Here is a 22263-nt window from a genome sequence, read left to right as displayed (position 1 = left end):
TGCAGAGCCCTATGTATGTCTATGAGGCTATTGTATCCTTGTATATTTTTCTTTTTGGTTGATCTACTGATTGGTAAGAGTGGGATGTTGAAGTCTCCTAATACAAATGATTTTTGTTTTTGTTTTTGTTTTTCCCCACTATTTGTTTTCAGAGTTGATAGTAGTAGCCTAATGTACTTTGGTACTCCTTCAATTGGTGCATACACCATAATGAATGTTATGTCTTCTTGATTTGTTATTGCCTTAGTCACTATATAGTGTCTCTTCCTGTCTCTTGTTGAATTTTTTAACTAGAAATATATTTTGGATGATATAAATGATTTTCCATGCCTTCTTTAAAATCATATTGCTTATAGGATTGTTTTCCAACCCTTTATTTTGAACCCGTGATTTTCTTTGGAGCTTAAGTGTGTTTCCTATAAAAAGCAGAGGGTTGGATTCTTTTATCTGATCCAACTAGATACTCTGTGTCTTTTGATTGGTGAGTTTAGTCCATTTACATTTAAGTGATTATTGATATGTGATAGTCCACTGCTCCCATTTTACTCTTAATTTTTATGAATCACTATTTCCTTTTTTAGATCTTTGTGAATATTCCTCTTATTTCAGAGTGTAAGCTCCTTTCAATATTTCTTAGAGGAGTGGTTTAGTGTTTGCAGACTCCTCGAGCTTCCTTTTGTCTGAATAGGCCTTTATTCCTGCCACGTATCTAAAGGAGAGTCTTGCAGGCTAGCATATTCTTGGCTGGCATTTTTTCTCTTTGTTTTTGGAACACTACATTTTCTTTTCACTCATAGTGTTTCTGCAGAGAAGTTTGATGTTAGCCTGATGAGGGTAGCCTCATAGTTACCTGCTTCTTCCCCTTTGCCAGCTTCAATATTCTTTCTTTCTCCTGAACTCTGGAAATTTCACTGTGGTATATGTTTCTGTTGATCTTGTTTTAACTAGGTATGCTAAGGTTCTTTTATCTTCCTGGGTTTGTACATTTATTCCCACCTCTAGGCTTAGGAAGCTCTTCTCCATTGTTTAAGTACATTTTCTGTTCCTTTCTCTCTTCTCCCTCTGGTGCTCCCATTATTCTTATATTGCCTTTTCTCATGGAGTTGGGTAGTTTTCAGAGTGTTTCTTCACTTTTTAAATTTCATTTCTCTCCTCATTTCTCCACCTGAGTTCTTTATATATTTGTATCTTCAGTTACACTGACTCATTGTTCCACTTTGTCTATTCCTCTTCCATGACTTAGTCCTGAATTTCTTAATCTCCTCTATTTCTCTTTTGAAATCCTGAAACTTCATTTTTTATCTTATTTAGAGCTTCACTTTAGGTTTCCAGTTCCTTGATTTTATTTCTAAAGACATTAATTTGTTTTTCTGAGATTTCTTCTGATTCTTTATCATTGCCATTCTAAACTCCTTATCTGATAGGGAGAACAAAGCTTCCGTGTCTGTGAATTGCAGTTCTGGAAATTTATTCTCTCTCTGTTGTACTACTCCCTTGAGGTCTCATATTGCTATTTGTCAGGTTTTTCCTCTTGTGCATCATAAGCTTTGAAATCCAGTTGCTCTTTGGAACTCAGAAAAACCCAGGGTTTTCCTCTGGGTATGGCTCCCCCGTCAACTGGTCAGGGGTCTCACTATCTGGGCAAGCAGATGATGGGTTTCATGGGAGGTCATGAGGCCTCTGACCAGTCTGACTATCTTTCTGACATAGTTCCACGCTCTCACTAGGCTGTGGGGGTGCTGATGGAGGTCTTATGGGAGATAACAAGGCCTCTGTAGGTTGGGCAGGTGCTGGTTGGATCCTTCAGAAGGTTGTGGGAACTGTTAATCTGGATAGGCACTGGCTGGGGCGTTTAGAAGGTCAGGAGACCTCTTCTGGTATGGGCGGGGCTGGCAGTCTCTCAAGGCATCTGGCCGCTTTGGCACCCTCCCAGACTCACATACAGGGTCTTGCCGTTCTAAGTGGGCACTGGTGGGGTCTCACAGAAAGTTGCAAAGCCTCTGCTCGTCTGGGTGAGTGTTGGCAGAGTCTTGCTGAATGTTGTGAGGCCTTTGATGGTTTGGGCTGGAGTGCTGGGTCTCACTGAAGCTAACTGTTGCTTCTTAAAGGCAAAGTATTGATTATATACTTGCTCCTACCTCAGCAGTAACAGCAACAGCAAGGCCATCCTTGCTCTGCATAGGCTTTATGGAAAGTATTTCCTGCTCCGGTTAATTGTTATTTTTATTTATATCAATAGTGTGGCCCTTGGTTTTCTTTCTGGTGGGATAACAGTTTGAAAATACTTGGGAAATGTACAAAAAAGCTGGGTCCTAACCATTGAAAGTCACAATATTCAGAATTGATGAGGAAAGTGAAGAGTATCCCATCAGACTTCCTTTCTTCTTTGTAAATTTACTCCTCTTCTACCACATTTATTTAACTTCTATTTTGTACAACAGACTTACAGAAAGGAAGGAATATTCTCTCTGCTGTCATAGCACCTTTTATTTTTAGCTCATCCTGACATCTTCTGACATTTTTATTTATACAAAGAAACTGCGCCATGCCATGTGTGTTTGGAAAACTGATTTTTCCTTCTTTGTATCAAGTTGTAAGAAGTTCTTTTCCTCATCTGCTGTGGGGAGAACAGGTTTTTTTTGTGAGTCCATTTTAAATAGCTCATTGCCTAGGCTCAAGCACAGGGAGGCTAAAAAGTGCAGGGGTCACAGATAACTAGACTGAGAAGTTGGAAGTCTTTCATTAAGTTGCATGCTTGAGTGGTCATCATTAGTTTGGATTATATCACTTTTATTCTCTGTTTAGAGTGCTTTAGGAACCACCAATTAAGTGTGTATGAATTTTTCAGTCACATGCTGTGAAAGTTGAACGCTTATATTTCTCTGTAATTAAGCGGAACGTTAGCTGCTGCTTTCATTCCCTGGCAAGGTCTGCTGTCCTCTGGGGTCCCTGCCCATAAAACGTTGCATACATGACTCTTCTCAGGAACCTTCTGGCCTCCAGTCTCAGGTCCCATCGCCTTCTTCCAACCAGAACCACAAACCTGACATCTGAACTGGAAAAGAAGTGCTTATAGCATCAGACCTTCATCACACAGTTTTCATGGGGCAAACCTTCTGCTCTTTGTATATAACCTTTTCTTTTTTTTTTTTAAACTCAAAAAGGTTTTCCTGGCTCTGACACTCCACCTTTTTGGCAAAGAATCTTGCCCATCAAGACGACTTCCTTTGCTGTAATTTGGAGGGGGAGGGGACACATAAATTCAGAAACTCGATTAATGGAGTTATCCGCCCTCTTTCTTCCTGTTCAGCCATGAACAACATACTGAACACTGAATGTGGGAGGAAATGGGAAAATTGTATGAAAGGGAAACCTTGGTTATTATTATTATTATTAAAGATTTATTGATTTATTCATACAGAACTGGGGTACAGGCCAGAGATGCAGAGAGTAAGAGGATTCACCAGGAACAGAGTGGGGAGCAGAACAGGCAGATCCACGAAGTACACTGCTGAGGGGAGCAGCAGGCCGGTCAGGAGAGGTCTGCCATGCCATGTGGATCTCCTCTCAGGCAGGCGGGGATCGAACTCATGAGGAAGTGGCTTAAGCTTCTTAGTGCAGTGCTTTAACCCGCTGTGCCACCAGGGAGGGCCAGGTTATTATTTTTGAAATTTATCTACTAGCTCATTTCAAGCTGATTACTTTCAATTTTGTGTTTTTTATAATATTCTTGTGTGCAAACATCTTTCTTCCTCATTCAGGCTGTCATATCCCAAAGAAACCATATTTTCTGCATTCCCTGCAATCTCAGGGCCATCAGCATGAGTAGACACATGCTGAGGTGTGAAAGGGTGAACCCCAAATTGAGAGTTGGAAGATGTTTATTCTCTTTCTAGACATACCACTGACTAAGCTGATCAATTTGAACAGGATACCTGACCTCATCTTAACTCAGGGAGCTGGACTGATTGCCTCACCCCTCTTTCATTTTCTCTCATATCTTTCAAATGCCCCTTACATGGGCTGTAAAGTCCATGTGTTCTAAGGAAACTTAGAAACAAGAACCAGGAACTTGTCCATCACTCAAATTGGCAACAAATTTGAATATTTCGTCTGACTTCATGTCAAAAAATGAGTCCAAGCGCTGCTGTTTTTATTTTGATATTTCATCACTGATTTTTCTACTGTTGCTTCCAGGATATATTTTATAAGCACATAAGTATTTTTTTTCCTAGAAAAGTTGTAAGCACTGATCATTGTTCTTCTGATTCTCGACACCTTGCCGGAATAAATCCTTTCTTAAAAATAAATTTTGGCCCTCCCTGGTGGCGCAGCGGGTTAAAGTGCAGCACTGAGAAGCTAAAGCCACTTCTGCATGAGTTCGATTCCCGCCTGCCCCGGAAGTGACCACATGGCATGGCAGACCTCTCCTGACCCGCCCGCTGCTCCCCTCAGCAGTGTTCTTCGTAGATCTGCCTGTTCTGCTCCCCACTCTGTCTCTGGTGAAGCCTCTCACCGCCCCTGAGCCTCTGGCCTGTACCCCAGCTCTGTATGCACGAATAAATCTTTATAAATAAATAAATAAATAAATCTTAATTAGTATAATCATAAGGCTTTCTAACTTTCACGAAGACTGAGAGGTCTAGGGTTCTTCAACAAACAAATCTTGGGATAGGCTGTGGGTAACATCCTTCTCTTTTGTATGTTTTGTTTTGAAAGATGTGTTTTGCTTCTTAAAATAAGATAAATATTCCTACCCTATTGTTTGCAAGCCCTGCCATTATATGTCCAAATTTAGACTTTTGATGAAGTTCTGGTTTTCTCAGAATGACTTTACTACCAGTTACAGTGACAATGCATAATGTGTTTCAAATAATTAAAATATGGAGTAAAAAAAGGACACGGTGTACGATACTACAGTCATTTCAGTCATCTGTACCCTTTAACTTTTACACACGAAGGACCTTATTGTACTATGAAGCATTGGACTTTGCTGCACTGTGTCAGGCCTGTCTCACCTTCTCATGAACTTTCAAGATCATTACAGTCCTAAGGATTTAATAACTCCTCTAGGAGTGCTCATATGTTCCTAGATGCATTTATTCCCAACAACTTCTTGGTCGTTTGCCCAAATTTATGTCAAGCTATGCCATAATTTAAAGTGTCTTTATAACAACTCTCTGGCCTTTCCTTCCTCTTCCTCCTCTTCTCATCAGGAAGGTTCATTTCAAAATGAGCTTAGAAATACATTTAAGGTAAACCAGATGTCCCATTTTTAAGTGGGGGGGAAAAAAAAGTCAGGATATCTAAAATATCTCTCCTCACTTTCTATATTCGTTCTTAATAGTATCCTGTTTTCAGAATAAGCTCAGGAATGTGAATCACACATCCAGATCCTTGTATCTGCAGAAGATGATGAAAATTGAGAGAGTAGTCAAATAACTAGCGTTTTACCACAGCCATGTTACAAAAACTTAAGAGGGCTGAGGGTCAGAAAGATTCTGTTTTTTCCTCTTTTATCAAATGCATAGGTTTTGTCTTAGCTATTTCAGCTTATATTCCATTCATTAGTTATAGGAAAGTTCTGTGAATTCAGGCTGAGAGAAGACCTTATTTATATTATAAACAGTGGGTGTCCTGTGTTAAAGACTCTGCATGTCAAAAATAAATAAATTTGGAAAGAAAAAAAACTCTGCATGTCACCTCATTGCTGCCAGATTCCCACTACTAATTCTGCAACTAATGTTGACTTCAGTTAGGGGCTGGCAGGGGGATCAGTTTTCCCACTTTTCGCAGGTGAAAGTTGCAGACCACCCAATAGCTTTGTTGGAATCATAAAATTACTAATAATTGAGTCTGAGATTTTATCAGAAGCACTGGCGGGGCCAAATGGGATTGCTTCAATTTTTCAATTAGTTCAGTGGTTCAGGAAACTGGCTTAAAAAAAAAAAACAAAACTGAAAAAAAGATGAAGCAAGTTAGTTCATTACATTCCAGATGAATAGACTCTCCTGGGAAGGAATTTGGAAGCCCCTTGTGAAAGCATTTATTTCAGGCATTCCAGGAAGACCATGCAGCTCAACAGGGGAGGTTGGCCCTCTCTGGCACTTCCCTACACAGTGAGTCCTATGTTCCTTTTTGCTAGAGAGCCTCTGTCCCCTCTGCTTTCTGTCCTAATTTCTCTTCACAGCATCAGCCTATTCTCTGGGTGTGTCCTTGTTATGTACTTCACCCACTATTTCATCTGAGTTTTCTGCCTCTTGATCACTGGGTCTGCTTGACAGGTCAATAGATCGAGTATTCTATCCCCTCTAAAGAGTTTATTCAACTTGTGTACATGAGGTTAGAGGGTCTCCAGCTTAATAATTTGGCAAGATTCCCTAAACCACCCAACCTGCAGCCACTGGGGCTGCCCCCATTCAGTCCGTTAGCCTCCTGAGGCCTTATGAACACTGAAGTGCTGGAGTACTTAGAGCCTGGAACGGTGCCTGACAGTTTACTCAAGCTGATGGTATACGGTTATGACTGAAGTGTCTCTTTCACTTAGCTACCTGACTTCATCTATATTGACTTCTTATCTGTCTTTCCCCCCTATAAGTTCTATGAAGGCAAAAACTGCACTGCATCCTATAGTACCAGCATGTAGTAGGGGGTCTGCAAACAGTCCTTGATTAGATGAACAGTTGCAATTATCAGTGATAAGTTGTAGTTAAAATGACAGCAATATCAGTTATTGCCAAAGAAATCTAGAAAAAGGTATCTGAACTTATATCCTGGGACTTGGGCAGTCCCTTTGGGAGGAGAAATATGGGGTGTCAATCAGAAATACCTGCTATTGGGAAGTACTTTAGGGACACACCAGTTAGCCATCTTGGAGAGGGCCAGTCTGGAGCCATGAAACATCAGGAGACAGTGCAGGTGTGGCTGATGTGAAACCTGAAATGCAGAGAATGGCAGTGAGGGGTCTCCCTACAGGTGACATTGAGGATGCCCAGTGGGAGAGCCAGTATCTGGACATTTGTCACAAACAGAAGGACCTCAGTCCCCTCCCTCTCATCTGTCAGGACCCACATGTGTAGAGGAACTTGCCAGGAACTTGCCAGCATAATAATGTTCAGTACAGTCCCAGTACATTCCAAGTGGCCTGAAGAAAATGAGCAATGTTTATGAGATCAGCCAAGCAGGCTGAGATTCAGAGTAGGAACCCCACAGGGTGATCGTAAGGAGGATGGTCTTGAGAAGCTGGAAAGCCAGGGCTTCAGGGAGGAGCATACGTGTAGGTTCAGACAGCCCTTGCTATTCTCGAGCTGACTGACCTTTGGCAAGTTGGTTAGTATTTCCATGCAAAATGAGAATACACCTTTATCATGGTACTGTTTCCAAAGTCACACTATTTCCAAAGAGATAACGTAGGTAGAGGTTTTGGGATATTGTTTAGCAAATAAGAATGTAATGCAGTTACTTTTACTATTGTCTAAATTGTTTTCTGTTAAGAGACTAAGAAGAGGTGGGGGGTAGATATACATAAGAGGTGAAATATTGGGGGGAAATATAGCAAACACTCAGATTCATAGAATACTTTATGCCTCATAGAAACCCTGAACCAGTACAATGATTAAGCATTGTTTTTGTTTTACTTCATCAAAAAATCTAATTGCATGTAATCATGGGAAAGAACCTCCCTGTCCTCTGGGAAGCACAAACTAATTTGAAAGCTCTGTTAATGATGTGTAGATAGCTCCCATCCTATACCAGTCTGTCTTTTCTCTGGTTGTTTTTTGTCTGTATTCTCCTGAATGGAACAGGTGCTCTCTGAGGTCTTTGAGAAGACGTGTAATAGATATGATAACAGCAGAAAGCAGTCCCTGCTTCGCAGAAAGACATAGAGGCTTTTCATGACAATGAATAATTCACATTTTCCCTCCTGCCCCTTAGTATCCCATGCAGCCCGCAGCGCCAGGGTTCCCTAGGACCTGCTAATGGTTTGAGCTGCATTCTGTGGCTCTTTAGCCCTGTTTATCTTAGGGTCCTGTGCAGTGGACAGGACGATGGCTGGAGCATGCTTTGTACTAGTACATTCTCCTCCCTCTTCTGAGAGCAGGATTTTGCCACTCACGGTCCTATTTTTGCACAGTATAAAGGAACCGCTGGAGTTGGGTCTTCGGGCTCCTTCCTTGCTGCCTCCTGAGCTGCCCAGGCCTTGGTGCAAGTGCCTGGTCAAATGCCTTTCAGCCCAGCCCCCTGCTCCAAGGCCTGGCATGGCGCCCTTTTGCAAAAAACGGCAAACATTCGCTCACTCTTGCAGGCTTCAGCGAGGTCTTTGTTACTGCTCTCTGGGAAACCTTTGTGTGGTCCACAGACTGGGGCCCCTGATGGCTCTGCCCCCACAGTCAGAAGCTGCCTTACTCTGGGTCCCCACACTCCTAGGGCCCTCACCCTCACTGCAAGCTTTCTAGTGTCACTCTTTTGGCCTTTCTTTCACTATTGCATCCACCTGCAATAGTGACCTCTTTGGGTTGCCCTCAGGGCCAGTGCTCAGATGTAAAGACCTGGATGTGTGCCAACGGAGAGGCTGATTCTTGGTTAGTCTTCCTCAGAAACCCAGGGCCGGAAGAAGGAAGATATAAATGAGCATCCAGGCCATGAAGCTATTGAGTGGTGATTGAGAAGGCAGAAGGAGCTAGGGGAGGAGAGGGAGAGAAGGCAGTAGCTGTGTGGCCAGAACTGGTTGGAGCTGGATGCAGATGTGGTGGCGTGGCGAGGATAGGTGCGCTTCCCTGTAGGGCCTGGAGGTGGTGTGGTGCCCAGAGCTGGTGCAGTCGCCAAGGTCTACTGGCCTCGCTATGCCCTGAGCTCCCTGCCCACTAAAATGGGTCTGAAGATTCCTTTAAGGTTGTTGTGGGGGTTAAGTGAGCTCATAGATGGAGTCGTATCATGCATGAGCTGATGCCGTCACCTCATGCTCATGACTGCGTGCACCCCAGAGGGGTCAGCATCTTATGGACTTGAAGATCTCAGACATCCTAGGGGATTTGAGACCACTCTGATTTCTTTCTACGTTGTTTATTTTCATAGAAACCATCTGCAGTATTCTCAAGTAAACATCTTTATCCCCCAATCATTGAAAACCTTCCTGCCCCTCCCTGTTTAGAGTAAGCATTCATTAATGTTTAGGGAGTCACATTTCTTTGCTGTCAGGAGTCAGGGCACCGTGGCAAAGCACAGTGCCCTCAAGAGGGCCTTGGTATCTTCTTCCTTTACTGGAGTTACTGACTGGTGGAAAAGTATACTGGTTTGCATTTTCACGTGTTTGTTTCAACCCCGTTCCTGCTGATAGTGGTGCTACTGTTCAATGAAGCAGAAAGTAGCCTGGTGGGCAGAAAAAGCAAACAAAGAAAAGAAACAGAATGATCCATGAATTCTAATTGCTTTTTAACGTCATCATGGTGGATATTCACTATTCAGATGACTATGGGTACATAAGTTTACCAGAGAACTGCGTAAAGGCCAGAGTCTTGTCTAAAGGTAACTGGCTTATCCTGAAATTCAGCCTGTCACCTCAACAATGGGCTGGTTCATTTGCCAACAGGGCATCCCTCCTGGAAGTTACTCAGGCATCTCAAGCCAACATGACAAAGCTGAATCCCTTATCTTTACTGCAAACCTGCCCTTCCTCCTCTACTCCCTGATTAAGCATTAACATCAGACCCCTTGTTCAAACCAGAAACAGAATGTGCACTCCTCTCATGCTGCCCACTTCCACGCGGGCCTGTCGCATGTGACTCCTAAGTAGCCTGTGAATCTGTGCCCATGACCAGGCTCAGATCATGTGTCTTGAGGTTCAAATAGGATCACTCTTTTTATTTCTACATCATTTTGTGCCTTTTTCTATCTCCCCGTGGGAATCCCCTTGGGCTTCCCATCACCAGTTCACCGATGTGCCATCACTATTATCCAGTGCTCTTCCCCAGCCCCCATTTTTGATCCCATTCCCCACCCCATCCCCATAAAATGTCTCTGGAATATAGTTGTTCATTATTGCGCCCCCCCCCCCCCGGTCCTTTATGCCCCTGCTTTGAGTGAAACCATCCAGTATTTTTTTTTTTCTTTCTGGCTTATTTCACTAAGTATGATCCTTTCCAGCTCCATCAGATAGGATGACTCTTACCTACACATCTCTCATATCTTTCTTTCCGACTATTACCAGCGTTTTCTTCTCATGGAAATGTTGTTTCTTTATGGAGAAATTAAACTCATGGTCTGGTCCAAAGTCAGTACTCCACCCAGCTAGTGGGAGGGGCTGGAGTCACGTGGCAAGGAGCGAAGGCATGATGTCTGGTAAGAAACAAGGGCCAATGATGCACTCTCCTAGGCTGCCCCACCTGTCGGGGACTCTTTGTCCCCGATCATGGATTATTGGGGGGCAGAACATGCAGGGTCTCAAGGTGGGAATGGCGTCGGCGAGCAGAGATTCCTGGAAAAAGGGGAAAAAGGAAATAAAAGGGGAGCGGGCATGAGGAAGACACAGGAATGGGAGTTGGGTGCAAGTCTTCCTGCTCTGCCTTCAGCAGAGGTTTATTTTATACACTTCAAGCAGGCAGAGGAATGACATTAGCATATGAAATGGGCTGAGATCACAATCACCTTTTTGCTAAGAATAGTCTGGGGTAGTTTTGACCTTTAGTTGAGATTAAATATTTTTAAAATCAATCTATCAAGGTTAAAACAGGTACATAGATTCACAAAGTTTAAGACTAATATTACTATATTTACCACTACTACTTAATGGTTTTCATTCTCATTGAGATATCCTAGGGGATAAAGTAAAGAGAGGGCAGGAAGAGGAAATTTCTTGTAAATCAAATTAAGGTAAGGTTCTTTGAAAAACTTGTTAGAAAGTTTAAGTGAGTTCTCTTTAAGTCTAGATGGTAGAAAACCTGATTAGCTCTGCATAGGCGACTTGGGTGAATTTCCATATCTAAGGACTAGATAGTAGAAAGCTTGAGTGGTTATTTAGAAACTGAATAGAAGGCTGTGTGAGATAGAGTGATAAGATTTGGGTTTTCCTCTGTCTGGCAGTGAGAGACTTTGCAGGAACAGCCATTTGTCTTTATTAATCAGCCAGTTGTTTAATGACTTTTGACTTCAAGAGGAATTTCTCACCCTGGTGCAATACTTGCTTGTCAGGGCCAGGCAGTGCCTTCTGAGGCTGAGGCAATCCAAGTGCAAGCTGAAGGTTGCTCAGAATATTTTGATATTACAATTATACAAAAAGGGAGGTTATAACATAAGTTAGCGTGGAAAGTCTGATTTTTCAGAGCATTTCCCCCCATCCGTACCGCGTCTGTGGACAGAGGTTGCATAGCTTGTGTCACCCACCCTTCTCTTGCTTGTCTAGACTCTTTCCTTGTGCTACAGCTTCTTCCTCCAAACAACCCAGACACACTTTTATTAAAATTTCCCAATGCCCTTATCAGTAGCAAACTGAGGTGAAGCCCTGCACTATGTGGCTTCAACTCTTCCTCCTGCCTCTGTTGCCATGCTTCAGAGTTACTCCTCCCCTTTCCAAAGGTGCTTGGTTTTTGCAGTTCTCTGCCCTCATAAACAGTCTTCTTTCTCTGGCAGGGATGGTGCCACATTTGAGGTAAAGTGAATTGTCCTTTACTCCAAAGCTGCTCAGAGGAGGAAAAAAGTGGCTTAAGCTCACTTTTAATCCATACAAATTCAGGACTACAAGCTCAGTTAGAGAGCAAGAAGGACCTTTACTCCACCCACCACCCTACCATGACCGTGGGAGCACTGGGAGTTAACTTTGCTCTATCCTTAGTCACCCTTAGGTTCCAGAAGCCTCACAGGCTCCTGAAAGCCTGTTGTAGAGTAAAAGACATTATCTACTGATTAGGAGTCTAGTGTTGAATGATACAAGACTGGACTTTTTTTTTTTTTTAAAGATTTATTTATTTATTCATACAGAACTGGGGTACAGGCCAGAGGCTCAGGGGCGGCGAGAGGCTTCACCAGAGACAGAGTGGGGAGCAGAACAGGCAGATCGACGAAGTACACTGCTGAGGGGAGCAGCGGGCGGGTCAGGAGAGGTCTGGCCCGCCATGTGGTCACCTCCGGGGCAGGCGGGAATCGAACTCATACGGAAGTGGCTTCAGATTCTCAGTGCTGTGCTTTAACCCGCTGCGCCACCAGGGAGGGCCCAAGACTGGACTTTTACAACACAACTGTGCAGTAGCCTGTGTTCAACCGAGTAACATCCATCTGGCTGTGCTGCCTGTGGCAAGTCAGTCCCTTCACTGATATAGTGTAAATTCAAGGGACGTTCAGTGGTGATACTGTCTAATTTTATTTTTAAGAAAAAAAAAATTATTAGCTCACATAACTGAAAAGTCCAGGGGCTATTTAGCTTCAGGATCCAGGGACACACACATTGCCATCAGGACTCAGGTATTTCCAGCATTTGGCTCTGCTTTTCCCCTGCACTGGCTTGCTTGACATGGTGGCCCTGTTTTCTGTTTATTTTGTTTTTAAATCCTACAAGGTTAAGTAACCTCCGTAAACAGAGCTCTGAGCATCTCCTCTTCAGGTGCATAAAACTCCACAGTTGAGTCGCTGGACCTATTTGAATCACATGACCATTCCAAATGCTGGTAATTTTGATTTCATGGTGACTTTAGACTCTTAACCCCTCAGCTAGCTGTTCCCCACTTGGGTTTCCTGTAGATATCCATCAGATGAGTCTTCACTTTTATGTCTGTGCTTCCCACCTAAACTGTGAAGTTCTCCTTTGTGGCTTTCGGTTCTCTGGATGGCCGCTGCCTGTGGCCATGCTGGTTATACACAGCACAATTCTGAGGGAGCCCTGTTCACCCCAGAGCCTGTATAAAGGCATTGCTGTAGCACCCATGAGTGCCGGATTCCTTACTTCCACAGTGCCTGGTCCATCCTGATCGTTTAAGACGTGTGTGAGTGAGTGAGTAAAATAGGAAGGGGAAGCAATAGCAAAACAAACGGTTTCTATGTGAGATATCTTAACAGAGTTGGAATGAAAAATCAGACAGGCTATGATTCAGCAAAACTAAAAACATGTTATTTTTGGCTCATATGATGAAATGTTCCTGTAAGCCCACTCATTCACCTGCAACAACAAAAATTACCTTTTCTCCTGTGCTTTGTTGGAGTTTATGGTTCCTAAAAGCATATGATGCCTCGAATGCTGAGGACAGGGTTGCCCTCTGCCTAACCCTTGTGGGCACACAGATACTGTGTGAAGACAGGTCCAGATGGTGGCCAGCTCTAGCCCTCAGTTGCAATAGATTTAATGATTTCTTGCCTTCCTTTAGATGTCATAAAACTTGTGTAAGTGTAAACAGAGCCATCTTTTTTTTTTTTTTAAAGATTTTATTTATTCATACAGAACTGGGGTACAGGCCAGAGATGCGGAGGGTGAGAGGATTCACCAGAGACAGAGTGGGGAGCAGAACAGGCAGATCGACGAAGTACACTGCTGAGGGGAGCAGCGGGCGGGTCAGGAGAGGTCTGCCACACCATGTGGCCACCTCCAGGGCAGGCGGGAATCGAACTCATGCGGAAGCGGCTTTAGATTCTCAGTGCTGTGCTTTAACCCGCTGCGCCACCAGGGAGGGCCAACAGAGCCATCTTTTAAAAGAACAAGCCCTTGGTTTATAGCATAGAAATGTGCTGAATATTTGTTGGATCTAAACCTATCTGAAGTTGCTAGTGTGGCCAGCAAACGGCTGATCCCCTGGGAACATGTTCCCGAGTTAAACAGTCAGCTACGTACTTGGAATTTGAGACTTCCAAATGTTCCGCTAGAGGACACAGAGGATAGCTGATCCAATCGTGGTATTTGGGTTCTGTGTGGCCGTGGCCCAGTGAGCAGCAATATACCGAGCACAGTGCTGCCTGCTCCCCACATTCCACCCCTGACTGCAAGAACATGGCTTGTGCCCCGAGTTCTCCTGTATCTCCAGCAATGAGTTGATCCATAAGCAGACCGCCCCCCCCATCCAGACACCATTGGCAGGACCCCTCAGCAGCCAGGGGGCTTGATCTGTCAGAGAGTAAATGCCACCTAGCACAAAGCACTGAGCAAGGAACCCCACACATGCTGGTTAGCGAAACAAGCAAAATTAATGAAATGGACAAGCCAGAGGTGTGCAGCGTACAGGGAACATGTGTGGGATAAGGAGACAAAAATGGCGGACACTTACTGGCCCATCCCCTCGATGGCTCATTCCTCCCTTCCAGATCAGTGAAGCCCTAGCTTCTGCACCTGGTGGAAAGCACAGCCTGATGAAGTACAGCAGAGGGAGGCTCTCCTAGCATAGCCTAGAGTGGGCACCACTCAGCAGTAGTTCTTTACTTTGGGGCTCTAGGGTCCGACAACAGTAGTCTGCACATGAACTTGGGGTCAGAGAATCGTCATGATCTTCACATCAGTACAGTTAGAATTTAGCAGCTTTTCCTGAAGGTCTTACATGTCGCCCGAATAATAAGTCTCATTTTGTTGCTTTTCTTTCTTGTGCTCCCAGGTGAACTTTCTGTGGAAGAAGCACAAGACCCTTTCCTGGTGAGCATCCACATTATCGCAGACCCTGGAGAATCCCAGCCCCTGCAGGAGGCCATCGACAAGGTCTTGGCTTGGATCCACCCGGACCTCCAGCTGTTCCGGGTGTCAGAGAGGAGGGCTTCCCGGCGGAAGAGAAAGTCCCCCAAGGCGGCACAACCAGCGCTGGCGGTGGTGCTCTTCCTGCAGGAGGAGTACGGGGAGGAGCAGATCCTGCAGCTGCACCGCTCCCTGCAGCGGCCGCCCTGGCGCCACCACCACACGGAGCGCGTGCCCGGTAGGTTCCTGCCCTACCTGCCCTGCAGCCAGGACTTCTTCACGCTGGCCCCAGGGACCCCGCTGTGGGCCATCCGGCCTGTACACTATGGCAAGGAAATCATTCGCTTCACCATCTACTGTCGCCATGACAACTACTCCGACATCCTCAAGTTCTATGAGCTGATCCTGAGGCGGAGCCCCAGCCAGAGGAAACCGGACTTCTGCATCTTCCCCATTTTTTCCAACCTGGATGTGGACATCCAGTTCTCCCTGAAAAGACTACCCTGTGACCAGATCCCAGTCCCCACCGACTCCTCGGTGCTAGAATTCCGGGTCAAGGACATCGGGGAGCTTGTTCCTCTCCTGCCCAACCCCTGCAGCCCCATCAGTGAAGGACGTTGGCAGACAGAGGACCACGATGGGAACAAGATCCTTCTGCAGGTACCTTGAGGGAAGTCTGTCTGTCTGTCTCCCTGTCTATGCTGGGGGAACTGAGAAACAACTTAGCCTACTCTGCTGGGAACCTGAGGTAGCAGGGCGAGAAACAAGGTGAGATCAGTGATGCTCCATCTGGCTCTCGGGGCAGGTCAAGGTGTCCAGACTCTACCTAAGCCAAAGAGGTGGCATGAAGGGCTCTTTCCATTGGTTCTTTTCACATGTCAAGGTCATGTGCTTGGTCAGATGACGGCTTCCTCACTGCCTGTGTTTGAACATCCCCGAAATGCCGGTAGCCTCTGGGGATGTCAGATGTGCTTAGACACCGAGGAGCTTGTTATTAATGATTCCTGAATCTGCCTCCTCACACTTAGGGAGTTTGTACCTATGTAGTCCTCACTTCTACAAAGGAACTTCAGGAAAACCAATCTGTGGAAATGGTAAGTGATTATAGAGGGCCTTTCTGTAGAGAAGCTACCCCCTACCCACTTCCTCTGGAGTCGCCTCCACCCTTCTGCTGGCAGTAGATTGTTAAAATTTGGTGATCGCTTGAAATATTACTTTCTCATAAATGCTTCAAGGAGTGATTCCTTTGTACTTCTTGTTTTCACTGAACTTGGAAAGGGGTAAGTAAATATATTTTAATGGATGCAGTAAATTCTCCTGTTAGTTTGTGGTTAAGGTCTTGACTCTGTTACTGAACCGCTTCTCCTCCCATCCTTCCACTGCTGGCCCACACTCTTTAGAGTTACTTATACTCTTTATCAGTTTAAGGACACCCTACACTTTACTGTACCTGATAAGTGCTTACCAAACCAAGACATTTTTGAATTAACAGGTAAATCGGTTCTAGGTGTGTAGGACTTTGTTTTTTTTGGAAAAGCCTCTGCCACTGGCCACTCAGTTCTTATACGTGACTATTTGCGTGGAGAAAGCTGATAGTGAATTAGGGGCTGTTGTCTTGAAGGCACTGATTGTAGTCAGTTGGATTACAGGTACAGCTTCAGAGTTTTTTGTTGATGTTGGCATGAAACTTAGGACCGCAATTCACATGTCATAAAGTGAAATGAGAACTTAGTGAGTCAGAGAACTGGTTAAAACTCCAACCTGGCCACACTGTCCAGTCATAAAGGTCACCTTGAGATATTTGCTGTTTATAGGAACTTGATAATTTTCAGATTTCCTGTTGAACTATATAGATTAATGAACTATATTTCTTATTCAATAAACTGAATGTTAGCACTTGCTCTGGTAATTCCGTTAGAAGTATGAGAAAAAAAATTCACTTTCTGAAAACTGCCAATTCTTTGTGCAAAATATTATGCAACTGTTATAAATAAAAGTTAAAGAAAAGATTTTGTTTATAATGAAAGACCAAAATGAATCTGACTGTCTCCGAAGGGATTTTTTCCTCACTTTTTGCAGTAATTACAATAGTTTTCCTCTCTTACTCCTTGGAATAAAGAACAAAGTGTGAAAGCTTGACCTTCACTGCACTCAATAGAACCTTGAAAGTGTATTTCGAAGAAGATCCCTGTGAGGTTATAAAAATCTCTCAAATGTGTAGGCTTTTGAAGGTAGAGCATCAGAGTATGACAAGAAAAAGAGATTTGTATCTTGGGTCTTAGGAATGCAGTCCTTGTTCAGAGTACTAACCTGTGGAAGAATTGAATGGATGTGGGCAGAAATGACCACTAGCTGCTTCTGATCCTCAGTTGGCTACGCTGACCACACCCCTACAGAAAGCAGCTGTCCCCTCTAGCATGAGCTAAACTCCTGCCCATATTTTGAAGTTACTTTTAAAAGTAAAACTTTGTTTCAGTCTTTTGCAAAACTAAGGTATTCACAGTCTCCTTGGCTGTATTTTTCCTTAGGCTTCATTTTCAACCATAATTTTCATTAAATAATTTTGTACAGTTAGACAGGGTTATACATGACAGAAAAATCTTAGATGGGTAGTTTTCATTTTCTTTCTGAAACTATAGATTGCACTTTATTTCTCCATCCTACCCTATTGACTTTTATTTTATTCCCATGTTTCCGAAACGACTCCTCCCATTTAATTTCTTTGGAGGAGAAAACCTGAGAGTTCTTTTTTTTTTATTCCCCCTGAAAGTGCCTCAGCCTTTTAGAAGAAACTGAAAATGTGTTTCACTTAGACCTGAGAATATGGGAAAAACCCATCCTTCTCCTGAAACTCATCTGTGCTCCTTTCCTAGCATTGCCTGGTTTGGGTAGAAAAGGCAGGCAGATAGGTAGGTTGGTGGGGAGCTGTCAGAAGCTGTGATCGCTCTGGAAAATGCATCTCATGAGCTTGCATCATACTTGATACCGACTTACAGCTTTTTGAAGTCAAGGAGACCTGTGATTGATGAATCATTCCACTACATTAATGTAATAGATACTCTCTACATTTTCATTGAAAAATACTATAAATAATAATAGATACAGAAATGCACACCCACCATAAATACACAACACAATGAATTTTCACAAATTAAACATTTGGATTAGTAGCACACGGGGGGGGGGGGGTGAAAAAAAACAACAGACCAAGAAAGAGAAGGCTGTCCTCCCTCAGCCCAAGGGCTTCCTTTGCTTTAGTCAACATACTACTCTGTGCCGAACAGAAGGGGGAAGGAGTAGCTAGTCAAAAAACGGGGACTGTGGCCGTCATCTTTTTGTGTTTATGTGCAGATCTCACATTAAAAGAAAGGATCCAAGATGGCTGACGAGAAGTTTAGTGAAAATAATGACATACGATAGGATGTTAAGAAGAGGATAAATATGACTAAAAAGTACAGTGAACGGCGTGTTGAGCCCCAGGACAAGCTAGGGTTAATTAAACATCTTCAGGGACAGTGGAGGCAGAGACCTTGGGACAGTTAAAAAGCTTCTGAGATAAGGACAGAGCCATCCAGGAGGGTTAACGAGGGTGGTAATTTGTTTTTTTGTTTTTTTTTTTTTTTTTATAGCATTCTTCATTTTGTTCATGTTTTCATCTCAGTTGTAATCCCCATGGGCTTCCATCACCAATTTGAGAGTGGTAAATTTTAAGGCTAATAAGGAGAGTAAGTTTTAAGAGACTTGGACAGGGCAGTAAAAGAAAGACTGAAATAAGAACTGTGCAGCTGGACACAGCTGCCTGGAGAAGCACAGCTACTGAGACAGCCAGTCACAGATGACGACGAGATTCTAGAATGAAGATAAAAGGTTTGGCCAACCCCTGAACACAGGCCCATATAGCTCCCTTGACCCTCCCTGGCCTAGTTCTACCGGCCTGGGAATTCCAATTTATTTCTGTTCCTTTTCTTCTCAATAACCTTTACCTTAAATCTATTTCTTTAAACACATTTGGCCCTTTCCACCTGCTTGCCTGCTCTCAGTGAAGTTCCTGCTGCTGCTTCATGAGACACCAACACCTGTGGTGGTCTCACAGCCAGGGCTCAGCGCTGCCTCTGTAGCCTGGGATCCGCTCCTGGCAGGGAGACTGGGCCTGAAATGACAGTATCAGTGTAACATCCAAACACCTCTGATTTCTTATCTGTTCTCCTGAATTGTGTTCACTTGATAGCCATTAGCTGTGTCTACCCATTTGAACTTAAAATGTAAGTATAAATTTTAAAAAAATCAGTTCCCCTGGTCTCACTAGACACATTTCAAGGCCTCGGTAGCCACATGCAGCTAGTGCCATCCTATTGGAGAACACAAATACAAAATATCTTCATCACAGAAAATTCTGCTGAGCAGCGTTGTTCAGAAATAGTTCCCAAATTTGACTGTGAGTTACCTACCAGCAAAAGCAACACGGAAAAAGGTCAGTGTTAGGAGTTAGACACCATGAGGTGAAAATAACCATGTTTTGGATGCGCAAGTGTTCCTTGTCCTGAGTCCTGGAGGCAGTGGCCCCACCCTCGCAAGTCCCCTGTGATGTGTGTCTAGGTGACACCTTCCACCCGAGAGCTGCAGCAGGGCCTCCATGGCTCTTCCCCGTCCTGCACCTACTACGCTGACCCCAGCGCACAGCAGTGCAGTGCAGAAAGCACACAGTCTGGGGTCCACCTGCAGATACTGTCCAAAAATAAGTTTCTCTTGTTCAAGCTTTTGGTAGCTAGGGAGTGACAGTGAACTTGGCTCTTAGTCACAGCTGTTTGCTTGGCATGCTGCTACTCCATGGTCACCCTGCCATGCTGTGTGCTGACTTCTTAGGGAGTTCTGAGGGGCTGACAAGGCCTCAGGCCTGAACGGAAGGTGTGTGCTGCTTTGGAGGCCTGCACAGGAAGGAGCGTGATGGGCAAGGCCAGAGCTCTCCTGAAGAAGGAATTTGTGATCCATGCAAACAGAGCACAGCATGGGTGAGCACCCAATGTTCAATTCCATAAAGCAAACGTGGCTAAGTGTTAGGCTGGAAAATATGAGCAGTCGGTTGCATTTAAGTAGCAAGGTAACTTAACAGCGGTCTCAAAGCATGCAGGAGACTTCCGTACAGGATGGTTACCAGCTGTGCTTTGTGTCCTGTTTAAGGCTGCAGAGGAAATTAGCTCAAACCAAACATTTTAAGTAAGATTTAAAAGACAAGAAAGTTGAACACACTGAATTGTTACCAGTTGGATAAGTTACCCGAATCAAGCTCTGGACTCAAATCCACTGGAAAGCTTTTAGGGGCTTGTCCAGCCAGGTTAGTGTGCTTACTCAGCAAGGAGACTGACTAGATAATCCCTCTGTCAGGACCGAGAGGATGCAGTGGAGGAGGATGTGATGGTACAATTGAGTGGGCTCCAGAGATTTCAAAAAAAATTTTTTAGCTGTGGTGAAAGTACATATAACACTAAAAGTTACCATCCTAACCATTTTTAAGTGTATAGTTCACTAATGTTAAGCATAATCATGTGGTGCAGCCAAATCTCTGGAACTTTTTCGCCTTGTAAAACTGAAACTACACCCATTAAAGGCTTAGTCTTCATTACCTCTACTCTCCCAGCTCCTGGCAACCAGTGTTCTACTTACTGTCTCTGAATTTGACTACTGTAGGTACCTCAGGTAAGCAGAATCAAAAAGTCCTTTTGTGTCTGGTTTATTTCACTTAGAATAACCATTTGCAGGGTTCATCTGTGTTGTAGCCTAAGTCAGAGTTTTTTCCCTCTTTAAGGCTGAGTAATACTTCATTATATTGTTCACCCATTGAATTGCCTGCCCCTTCGAGCATGTACATAATGCTGTCATGAGCCTGCACATATAGATACCACTTTGAGTCCCTGTTTTTACTTCCTTTGGGTATATATTCAGAAGGAACTACTGCTGGGTCACACAGAAATTCTGTTTGATTATTTAAGGAACCACCATACTGTTTTTATAGCAGCTGAAGCATTTTACATTTCCATCCTTCACACACAAGGTGGCTTGGTTTTGAAGAAAGCAGAGAAAGGCCTACTCTTTGTGAGGTGTACAGTGTACTATTTTCTGTGCTTGGAGATGCAGAGAGTGATAAAGATTGGAAAAACAGCAACCTGAAATGAGGCTTGCTCTATTGCACTTTTCCTTATACACTCCAAGTTACTCTTCACTGCAAAAAATTTTAACGTGAGGGCCTTCTATCCACAGCACAGTGTGTGTGCTGTGATTATATGCATTACCACAAGGTGGTAAAAGGTGACGAAGACCATTCTCTTTAAGATCAGGATTTTCCGAAGGCATCTCATGTCCCTTGCATTCCCACCCAGATACTCAGCAAGACCTTAGACTTGACATTAACTGACTACTACTAGCCTTCCTGACTTTTTATCTCACCTCTTTCTCTTTTTGCTCTCTCCACAACAACTTCATTGGTCTCCTCAGATGCAGCAACCTCCTTCCTGCCTCAGGACCTCTGTATTTCCTTTTCCCTCTGCCTGGAATGAACTCCATTATCTTCACATGGCAGGTTCTTATCATCACTTAGGTTGCAGTGACACCTTCTCTGCCTGCCCCACCTAAAGTAGCTCCCTTCACCCGACTGCCCACCGCCCCCCCATCTGTCTTCATTACATTTCTTTTTATACTCTTATTATTATCTAAAATTTGTCTGTTTACTCAGTAGTATATGTCTCCAGCACTACATCTTCAAGTGAATGAATGAATTTGAATAGGGGAAAGAGGGCCAGAGGCCATCACTGAAGTCTCAAATGGGTCCACAACCCCTCTCTAGTCTCTTATGTCTGGGTTATGAGGGGAACATTTATTGGAAACCCCTCCAGGGCAGTCCCTCCCCTCTTTCAATAGCTTCAGTGCAGTGTATGGAACAGATATGTGTTTTGTCCCAAATTCTGTGACCGGCCGCAGAAAAGACAGACAAAAGGAAGAGAGGCTGAGCAAACAATTTATTGCTCTCGGACAGCAGCTGAGACAGAGCCCAAGAGCAGGGTCCGCAGCTACTGCCACCCTCCTAGGGGGGAAGGGTCTCTTATACAGGTTTAAAACTTGAATTCCAAAGAGGTGATTAATTGCTACTTCCCTTGATGTATGGCCCAGTTCGTTATCACCTTCATCTAGTCCCATCTCTGATGCAAGACCCCGTTAATTGCATGCAAGGCCCCAATTTATTACCACCTTATCACCTTTGGATGCAAGGCCAGATTTATTACTGCCCTTATCCAGTCCCTCAGTAAATCTGCACATTTGGTCACTCCCAACAATATGCATATCAAAAAGTCTAGCAAAGCCTTCTGGTGCTGTGATTTCAGAAACTCGGGTGTGTATGGCATGACTTCGGAGTTAGGTGTATTTGTGTTGAATCCTGGTTCTTACTTGCTGAGTGACCCTGGGCATTTGATATCACATTGTGGAAGCTCCATTTCCTAGTTTGAATATTGAGGATAATTCTTATTTTACAGAGTTAATTGGAAATCAGAATGAATGCCTTTGAAGTGCCCCTTGGTCACATCAATGAAGCAGTGAACAGTGTCTGATACAGAGTGGACTGGTTTATTGCCCCAGGG

At 44.0% G+C, this 22263-nt stretch overlaps 1 protein-coding gene across 1 annotated transcript in view; it reads left to right on the top strand.

Annotated features, from left to right (window-relative positions):
• FAM124A (family with sequence similarity 124A) overlaps positions 1-22263 on the top strand; it is a 78720-nt gene that overhangs the window by 19206 nt on the left and 37251 nt on the right. Inside the window, exon 3 of the mRNA XM_004680239.2 lies at positions 14562-15295. Within this exon, the coding sequence (XP_004680296.1) occupies positions 14562-15295 (734 nt within the window). The remainder of the gene's footprint in view (positions 1-14561; positions 15296-22263) is intronic.

Source organism: Condylura cristata, unplaced genomic scaffold (assembly GCF_000260355.1).
Source record: "Condylura cristata isolate star-nosed mole 26May11 unplaced genomic scaffold, ConCri1.0 scaffold00010, whole genome shotgun sequence".
Taxonomy (NCBI): Eukaryota; Metazoa; Chordata; class Mammalia; order Eulipotyphla; family Talpidae; genus Condylura; species Condylura cristata.
Note: the sequence above shows the minus strand (reverse complement) of the source record. Positions and strands in the feature narration are given on the sequence as shown.